Below are 10020 nucleotides of genomic sequence, written 5' to 3'. Positions count from 1 at the left end.
TTTACTTTAAATGTATTGTTCAGTATCTGTTGTTTTTAAAGCGTCCTTTGGTCACGCATAAACTGCTTTGAAGAGGCTCCGCTGTGCTGTGTGAGGCTACGAATGTGTTTACGAGGGTGCATGGGAAGGGTAAACACAGGGAATGTGCTAGAACAGGAAGAACACACGAACCTGTGTTTGCACGTGGAAGCCGGATAACTAAATACAAACCACCACATTTGCACGTAGCATGAGAGCACGGTGCTCCAGAGGGCTCCAGTCCCGCAGCTGTCGGCAGATGGAAGTGTCCTTTAGCGTTGTTCTAACACAAAGCCCCGGGAGCAGGTCAGTCTCCCTGTAGCGTTCATCCCCGGTATTTCCTCCTATTTATCAAAAATGCACCCGAGCAACAAGATGTCTTTTAGCCTTGTTGTGCCGAAGAGTTACTAAAGTGCGAGTTGTTTCTAGTAATTGATAAGGATGGGGTATTGCAAGTGGCCTTCGTGCATGCCCATGTCAATAATGTGCTGTTCCAATAGTAAATACCACCTGTTATTTACTTACGAATGTAGTTTGTGGAGTTTCTGTTAGACTTAAAATTTTCAGCCTGGTGTAAACATGCTGTTTAGCTTCACAAGACCTTTTGCCTGGATGAAGATGTAGCAGAGCCCTCCAGGTTCAAGCACGTTAAGTCAAAGCAGCCGGTTCACAGAGGATGACACAATATTGCAAACCCTCTAAGATGTGGATCATCAGGGTGTGCTTTGAACTTGGAGGAAAAGCAGAACTCCGAAAGGTCTGGACCGCAACACTGAACAATTGTTCGCTTTGGGGACTCACATTATGTATGTTTATAGATTATGTAAGGTGTCCTCCAAATTGTTCCCCATCGTTAGTTTCCAATTAACTTGCAGCTATGTCTAAGCTCGTCTTTTTCTGCCAATTAGAGAGTTTATGGTCTCGGAGTGCCTAGCACAATGAGAGAATCTGTTTATAAAAATAAACAATCTAAGAGATTATATGAAAGAAGATAATCTTTCCAGAGTATCCGCCAAAGAAAACTGTACTCCAAAGCATAACAACAAACTGAATTATCTTGTGATGTGAAATCTAATTAAATGTTATTGTGTAGTTTATACTATAAAATGAAACCCCAGAAGCAGCAGAAACAAGCAGCCAAGCATGTCCTAGACCCTGAATCTGATTATCCAAGGAAAGCAGAATAGCAGGGACCTTAAAAAAAAAAAAAAAAAAAAAAAAAGGGACAAAGAAAAGCACCCCGAGAACTAGGAGATTCTGCAAATAACCTGAGTTGTTCTTGGTTGCTTCTGCTGGAGCTTTTGCGTTAGCTGCTCGTATTGTTACATAAACACGCAGGGACGCAGTGCGTTTTGCCGTTAACCCCACGCTGGCTTCCCCCGTTGGTGCTGACGGCCGCCGAGGCGCGAGGCGCGGGCGGGAGCTCGGCTCGGTTCGGGGGCTGAGGCGCAGAGCGGGGCCTGGGGCCCGGCCGCCCCGCAGCTCCTGCCGCGGAGGCGCCGCCCGGCCCGGGGCGCCGGGGAGCAGCGCGGCCGCCATCCCCGCAGGCCGCTCCCCGCCGCGCCGCGCGGGCCGCTCCCGCCTTTCCCGGCGGCGCAGGGCGGGCCCCGCTGCGCCCCGCACCCGCGGCGACGTCAGGCGCAGCCGCCCCGCCCGCCGCAGCCGCCGCCGCTCCGCAGCCTCTGCCCGCCCGCGCCGCGGCCGCTCGGCGGGGGGTGACGAAGGCGGCCGGGCGCCCCCCGCCTGCCGTCCTTCCTTCCTCCCCTCCCTCCTGCCCTCCCTTCCTTCCTTCCCCTCCCTCCCGGCCCTTCCTCTCTCCGCCTGGTGCCGCCACCGCCGAGGAGGAGGAGGAGGAACATGGCGAAAGCGGAGCAGGTCCTCAGCCTCGAACCGCAGCACGAGCTCAAATTCAAAGGTACGAGGCGGCCGCCGCCGCTCCCCGCCGCGGGCCCGGTTCGGCCCGGCGCTCGGCTCGGCTCGGCTCGGCTCGGCCCGCTCGGGGCCGCGCTCCAGCGGCAGCCATTTTCCGGGGGCCGCGGCTGGGCGCCCGCCGCCAAGATGTCCTTCAGCGGCGGGGCCGCCCTGCGCAGGTGCCCGCGGCGCCGCCGAAACCCGACGCTGCGGGACGAGGGGGAGCGCGGGGCGAGGCCGCGGCCACGGGGGCTTTACACCCTCGGACGGGTATCTGCAAATGCGAGAACGTTTAAAAATAGCGGGTTATTCACCAGCGGCTGGTAAAGCAATACTTTTTTTTAAAAAAAGAAATGCATCTAATACTTTTTTTTTAATTGAATGAGGGGGTTTCTTATCTGTTGCTACTAGGAAATATAGCAGGAATAATCTTATAACGAGGCCTTACTCGGGAGAACAAAAAAGCGAGGCGTGGATGCACCTCTTGTCACGAGCCGGAGTATTTGCATGTTGTTATGGCAGCGGTGTCAAACACACAGGGTGAAAGCGTTGTTTTAATATTCTTAATATTAAATATGGTTGGATGGAAATCGGCTCTTGTTCTGAATAAGCAGCTCTTGTTCGGGTGCTTTCACCAGACAAGTAAATCCCAACCCTCATGGGCAGAAAGTGGGGTTTTGGTTGGCACCGCGTTGCTAATGCAATGCAACAGGGTCTGGATGTCGGATTTCTTTTTGTTGCTATTTCTTTTTTATTTTTCCTTCATCACGTTTAGTGATGATGTGATGTAAACTAACTAGTCTGTGTTTTTTGTTGAAATAACGGTAACTGCTTGGCCTTGAGGTGCTGGGCTAAACAGTTGTGAATCACCAAAAGTTAAATCAACTGACTCTATGGTTTTCTTTTGTCACGCCTTTAACCAGGAACATACCTTTCTTGCATGGTAGAAAGTTTCTTGACTAATTGCAGCTATTAAATGGCTTAATTTAAAAGTGTGTTTAAATATTAATGCTCCACAAGACTTAATGCTGTGCCTTCATGTGCTTCAGCCATAAACTCTCTGCTGGCCCCTCTCCTTTGTTCAGGAAAGGCCCATTTGAAGTAATGAGTAAACCTGAAGTTCCCACAGTAAATCCTGCTCCAAGCAATCCTTCCCTTACGGGGTTTGTGATGACATGTTGCCCGGTAATGTGGCAGTAGTGACTTCCTTACCTTTGTGAACAGTTGCAGGTATCTCCAAAGCGTCGCTTTGCCCAGGCTGGTGGAGAGGCCAAGGTGTTGGTGGTGCAGCTGAGCACCTCCTGGTTGTGCCTCCTCCCTGGTGGCTGCCAGAGGATGTGATGCTTATTTTGGGGAAGCAATGTCAGCGAGATAGGATTGAGACGGTTTTGCAAATGCTGGAAATCCGTTACAATTCTACGTCAAAAGGCAGACAGATGTGTCGGGAAAGCAGACAAGTACCTAGCTCTAACCTTGTTATGCTGCATTGTGTGTCTCGTAAATATTGTATTTAGGGAGGGGCATGACGTTGAAGAGTGCATCAAGCAGGGATCAAGATACTGCCATGAGGATTTCTCCTACCATATACCCCATACATCATGGCAGCCGTCTCCCTCTTAACCCGTATTTTGCCTTATAAAGGATTTGGAGATCTTTATTAAGACGCTTTTGCACCCCCTTGGCTTGCAGCAAATCTTTAACATTCATTTGGGCTCTGTTTCACAACGCTGCGATTGCGACTTACGCTTGCAATAAAAATGGAGTTCTGCAGGCAGGTTTATTCAGCCGAGCACTGGCAGGGGCTGCCTTTGCTGCCTCCCTCCGTGTCCTCCGCACGAGCTCCGGGACGGACGGGAGCGCGAGCTGCGCCCGCAGGACGCGGGGATCCCTCCCGCCTGGCCGGGACGCGGCCGCGGGCGCCCTGTCCTTCACGGGGCTCCGAGGCCATGTGAAATCGGAGCTTTCTCCTTGCCAAGGGCTTCCTGCTTCTGTCAATCCATGTGGCCTTGCAGCCTAGGTGGGAGAGGGGTGAGCTGCGGGCCTGATGTTCTGCTTTTATTAGCAATGGATGCAAAAAAGACCATTGCTTTTATGACATGACAACACTTGCATCCTCTCTCTTTTTCTTTTTTAATAAATCTAGGAGGTGACATCCAGCAATCTGTCAGGAATTAGGCTATAAAGTCAAGCCCTTGAAAAATAGGAAATAGGTGATTTAGAGCTGTGGGTGCCTGTGTAATCGTGGCCCGTGGTTCTAAATGCATGTGGGTAGGGGGTTAATGGCAGCCCCAGCAGAGGGTAGTGTGCCCGGCTGGCGTGGGGAGCATTTGTCTAATACCAGCAAATGAAATTATCAGAATCGGCCATTCCAGAGCCTGCCTGGTTCTTGGACGCTGGCGCTGCTCTTGTGTTCCTCACGGATGAGGTTTCTGGCGGAGGGCGTCCGTGCAGCCGGGTCTCTGCGTGCCCGGGGCCTAGGCCCAGCTAGGGCTCGGCTCTGGTTTCAGAGGTTTGCTACAGGTTAGGCTGGACTTATGACTCAGCACTCGCCTGCGGTGCTCCCCAAGTGGCAAAGAGCAGTACTGTCAGATGCAGGGCGAGTTCCTCACAAAACGGAGCACGTTTCTGCCAATTAAAGTGCTATTTCCAGCGGGTGATTTTCCCACCTGTGTATATGTGGAACTTTGCTTTCTGAAAAGGGACGAAATAGAAAGCCAGGAAGCCAGTGCTTTCCTTTCCTAACAGTATTACTGGAGAGTTGGCTTGAGGCCTGGCAACGTTATTTCCAAGCTATCGCCTGTCCGTGGCTCAGATGCTCCTCCTGGGTGCATCAGAGCTGCGTCCCGAAGGTGTTGGCCTGAGCACGTCTGTATCCGCACGCGGTGCGCGAGACGCTGGCCAGAGCCCCGCACGCCGGCGGCACCCGGGCTGCTGGGCCAGGTGGGTACCAGGCCCAAGTGAGGGAGCTCAAGGTGCTCAGGTAGGACTCCGAACTGCAGTCAGGTCTGTGCATCGCGCTACAGCAACACAAAACCTCCTGTATCTGATGCTAAGGTTTGATTTTAACCAGGTCTTTCTAATCCAGCAGTTATCTTTGAGTATTAGAATTTGCCTCTACTGATCTGCTGTTGTCAGGTCTCAGGGAGAGGTTACAGACTTGATAAGACATTGAAACTAAACAGTATAATTACCTCTCCTTCCCTGTCAAGGGCTGTAGGTAATGCCTGGAGTTATTCAGAGGGATTTGACTTTCTGGGCTCAATCTGTTCTGTGGATAAATAGAGATTTCTAGCTGCTGTCACTAGAACAGACCGTGTTTCAGAATGGAGAAATTACATATAAAAATTTCTGAAAACGTGCCTAGTAAGTTTAATTAATGTGTGTTTTCTGTTTTTGTTTGTTTTAAGCTGAAAATGTATGTGCTGCTTCCTTTAAACTGCTAGAGCCCTTTTGATATTCGCAGCAGCATGGCAGTCAGTACTAGGATTTCTTTGCACTTTGCACTTTGAGGGCTACTGGCCCTTCACTGTTCTACAAAATGGACCAGTCTCTGCTTTCCATTGTTGTCTGCCCGTCGGTAGCTCAAATATTCAGAATATTCAGGACTCCACATCTCTCTGCATGCCTGAATTAGATATCAAGTTGGCACTTGGAAAAGCAAGAGAAGATAATACTAAATACCAGGCAGGTTTTCTAACTCTATACAAATCCAAACATGTAATCCAAATATCAAGCACAACCTTTACTGGTTACACGTAAAGCTCTTCTCATACTAGCTATTCTTGCAACCTAAGTAAAATCAATAGCTTATTCTAACTAGTAAGTACCCATTATGACTTGCTACATCTCACTGAATTATCCTAATTTCAGTGCACCATTACCGTAATCTTTGTAATTGCCTCATCACTTTCTGTAGCCTGTGTTGTCCTGTACACTATAGGTGCTATAGCTGCCATAGGTGCTATAGCTGCACTGTAGATACCAACAGCTGCATTGGGGGGTTGCAGGTGTGTGGGCAGCACAAATCTGAGGCTTTGAGCAGGTGGATCCGTGGTTACAGTCGGACGGCTGTTGCTTGAGGTGTGTGAGGCAGTCCCGGAGATCTGTCCGCTTTTTCAGTTCAATCTAGTAAACATGTTCAGGCTTCCTGAGATCATTCCCAAAATCTCACAGTCCATTTGATGGCTTCAGCAAATGTCGTTCCTGGGTTACAGGAGCATTTTGTGCTGCAAAGAGTCTAAGAACTGCAGCTGGAGTAATGAGCATTAATGGGATCAAAGTATTGCTATTTCGAGGAAGGTCCTAATGCAGTGATAAGATCAGCATGAGCAGCTGTCGTTGGGAGGTAGCTGCTTCTCTTAGTTTTGTGGGATTTTGTATTTTTAAAGCAATCGACCGTTTGCGCTTACTGTATGGGGCACATACGTCCAGATTGTGCAGCTTCTTGAGATGCTGTCTCAAGTCTGTGTGCCAATTTTCAGCTAGGTGATTTTTTTAATAGAAAAAAAATCTTAACCTCTCTTTTAATAGGTGTTTAAAGCTGGAAAACTTGTTCAGTTTGAGCTATGAAACCATTACAATAATGTGCAAAAAAGTCACCAGTTTTCTGTGATTAGTATTTAAAGTTCATCAGAATGCCTATCTGATTCAGGTGATGGGATCTGTCCTCTGTTCACCTCCAGAAAATTTATCTGGGAACAGACTGTTCATGAAAATGAATACGGAAGTGTAAGGTACAAGGTGGCTGCCTTGAGCTCAGGGGATGTGTCCGTCCTGTCAGAGCAGTGACACAGGTAAGGAGCGGTCACGGGTTTGCACAGATCCTGAGCAATAAATGGTCGCTGCAGGCTGTTCCTGCGTGCCCTGTGCGTTGTTGTCACCCGCGGGATGCAGCACAAACTTGCAGAGTAGGAGATTCTGCTGGTCTCTTCTCACTGGAACTCGAATTGTTGCTTCCCCCCTGCCCCTTTCTCCACAGATTTTATAAATTAAAAGTTTAATAACAGTGCCCATGCGATGCCTTTTCTTATGTAAATGGCAGGCTGAATTTTGCTAAATTGCCCCACATTCATCATGGGGCCTGGATTGTAGCAAGCAAGGCAGTGCGTTGAGGGGGTTGTTGGGTCTGTTGTGAAACTCACCTGGAAACACAGTGAATGATCCAACTGGGTGACCTTGGGGCAGCTTACAGCTATGAACCATTAAAAAAATGTTTATCCCCTTTTTTTTAATCTTGTTTTTAAAATAAGCTTAATTTATTGTATGCATCCACCTCTGGCAGATACTGCTTCAAACGAATTTTGTGCCAAATGAGCAAATTCTCCATATTGCAGTATAATTTCTGTAGAAAGCCGGGTGACCTGAGGCTTCGTGTCTCCCTTGCTTTTAGAGTGCCTCCAAATGCAGCTTTTCGCCTGGCTGGCGACAATGGAGGAGTCAAATGACCCTGGCTAATTCTGCCCACGTCTTAGTCACACTCATTTTTTTTACTATCTTGTTACCATATTTGTCTTGTGTTTGCTCCCTGCTGGCAGCAATTAATAATTATCGAAAGCAACTCCTAGTCGGTGCAATAACAGCCTTTTCACTTTTTCTGTTGGTGCAGTTGGTTGGCTTTGAGCGTTTTATTGATGATGTTTGTAACAGTTTTGCTTGTGGTAACAGCTGTCGTTTCAGCCTGAAATTTCATCCTTGTTTCTGGAGGGAGCCTGATCCCTCCTGCTGCCATCGTGCTGCCAGAAGCCGTGCCTCTCTCCAAGTAAATCCTTGTTGGTTTAAGGGAGAATCTGCTTAGATTCAGAGCGCTCTCCTGCTTCCATCTCTCTCCGGTGAGCGAGTCCAGCGCCGCAGTGACCGTTCCTGCAGTAGGAAGCACTGAGGCCTCTGTTTGCTGCCTGCCCACGTGATAACCAGGGCAGAAAAGCAGCCTCTTGTGTGTCTGGATGCCAGGATTTACCCACCAGTTTATTTAAAGTAAGGGCCAGGCTCCAGCCAAGCCTCCCAGAAGGCCTTTGACCCAGTGTTTGTTTAATATATACATCCCTGATACCGTTGCTGTTGTAGACTGAGGTGGAAGCGACTGCTCTGCAGGAGGCACACAGGGTATTTTCCTATGTGCCCAGAGTGCTGGTGAGTTTGGAGACCTGGCCAGCTGGGCAGGTTGTGCCCTCCGTCTGGGGCAGCTGCCGTGGCTCTGCTGCTGTTGCAGATGTGCACAAAGCAAATGGCCCTTTCCGTGTTTAATTCAACATAGGATTAAAATGCACGTGGATGGGAGGGTCTGGCTGTTTACACTAGCAAGACAGCCCAGGCTCGGTTGACTGAGTCTGTCCTCCTGTATTATAACTGTTACAACTGAAAGTTATCTACCCCCTCTGTAGTTCTTCTGGCCTCCAAAACTGGGTCTTGCTGCTGCCTGCAGTACTTTATCCCACCTTATTATAAATACTTTATGAAAATAATCTCTTTACTAAATTCCTTTAGTGTCTGGTTCTCTCGGCTGCAAACGAAGTGCCTCCTACCATCGTGCTATGGATTAAAGATTTCATTGGTCTAAATTTAATCCTGTTTTCTTGGTTGGTTTCCACAACGAGGGGTGGAAAAAACTGAGAAGGGGGAGGTTTGCCTGCTGATCCAGTTACTTGCAACGCAAATTATAAAATGGTGATGGTGTAGGTGTGGGACTCTCTATGGAGCCAAATTTGGGTTTTTGCAAACATGTTTGAAGACTTAATTCATGCTTGTAGAAGGCAAATCAAATGACTGTGTAATTCTTCAAAAAGTGCGTTTTTTTTCATTTTACCCATGACTGCTCTCCAATGTGTGTTTTTATATTTGCACTATCACCTTTACCCTGTTCATATTTGAAGTTCTTGCTTCTCGTGATGCTTTGCTTACCAATGTATTTTGCATCTTTCTTTAAATGTTTGCCTGTGCAATTTCCTCTATTTTTGTAATCCTTCCTTTCTTCTGGCCTTCCTGCAAAGGATGTGTTCATTTTCACTAGGCAGAGTGAGATTTTTTTGTTATTGTTTCCTATTACATAGCTGCTGTTGTTACCCTGTCCACGCTGGTGTTTGTGGTTCTGATGACCAGTGTACTGGGTTCCAGGCACTCCGAGCTCTGTAATTTTGTTTTGTCACTCGTACAGTGAAGCAGATTTTATTTATGGGAGCTTGGCTTGGAGGATGCAACATCACATTTGTACTTAGTTTTATGCCAAACAGCATAAGCTGTCAAGTATTTTACCCTTTTATTTTAGGTTCTCCCATTGCTTCTGACTAAGTTTCTAATTTGAGAGTTGTTTGGACTTTATTTCTTTGATTCTAAAAGCACAGTTAATGGGCTGGTTTTCAAGCTCTTCCAAAGAAATGTCTCGCTAAATTTGAGATTCCTGTTTATTTGTAAATCTATTAATATCTTAGTTTTTATTTACTCTGTTTGTTTGTTTTTTAACCGCTAGAAAAGCAGCTATTCATTGTCCTTCTCCAGAACTATGATATTGCTTGTTTATTCCGATATTTGCAATTTATGCATAGTACTGCACTTAAAATATTTGCACAGATGCCATTTAAGCTGCGTGTCAGATTTGTCTATTTGAAGAATATATGTGAGCATAAATTGAAGTAGCTAAGATGCACCTTCCCTACCATCTTAATATGCATCCAAAATGGAGATTAGTGATTAAATTAAGCTTGGGAAAATTACTTTGCAAGAAGCATTAGGAAAAGTGTTGTTCAGGAGGTGGGCGGGGGGGAAGTGAAATCACGATGCCTCTGCCAGGAAAATGCTCCAGAAAACTTTTTTTTTTTTCCTTGTTTTTCCTCTTCAAGCATCTTTTTGCCTGCACTCTGAGCACTCTTGGCAGGGAATTCTGCACATCAGGTGGCTGAGCTGCCCGGAGGAGGCTGCTGGCTGCGCAGAATGGGCGGGTGTCGCTCCTGCTTCTCTTTTGATCACCACGGCACCGTAATAGCTATTCCACTACCAAAATAAAGCACGCCACTATTTTCTGAGTCTTCTTCATACCTGAAGAGAGGTGGTGTAGATCATATTTGTGCATGGAATGAGCAATGTAAAGGGTGTGAAAGC

At 47.6% G+C, this 10020-nt stretch overlaps 1 protein-coding gene across 1 annotated transcript in view; it reads left to right on the top strand.

Moving 5' to 3' along the window:
- The first annotated feature begins 1769 nt into the window (after positions 1 to 1769).
- Positions 1770 to 10020, top strand: part of VAPB (VAMP associated protein B and C) — a 30438-nt gene continuing 22187 nt past the window's right edge. Inside the window, exon 1 of the mRNA XM_088528065.1 lies at positions 1770 to 1933. Coding sequence (XP_088384191.1) covers positions 1876 to 1933 — 58 coding nt within the window. The 5' untranslated portion in view covers positions 1770 to 1875. The remainder of the gene's footprint in view (positions 1934 to 10020) is intronic.

This window comes from Tinamus guttatus, unplaced genomic scaffold (assembly GCF_059628265.1).
Source record: "Tinamus guttatus ecotype Peru unplaced genomic scaffold, ASM5962826v1 Tinamus_guttatus_pri_ptg000027l, whole genome shotgun sequence".
In the NCBI taxonomy this organism is placed as follows: Eukaryota; Metazoa; Chordata; class Aves; order Tinamiformes; family Tinamidae; genus Tinamus; species Tinamus guttatus.
This window is presented reverse-complemented; position numbering and strand designations above follow the sequence as displayed.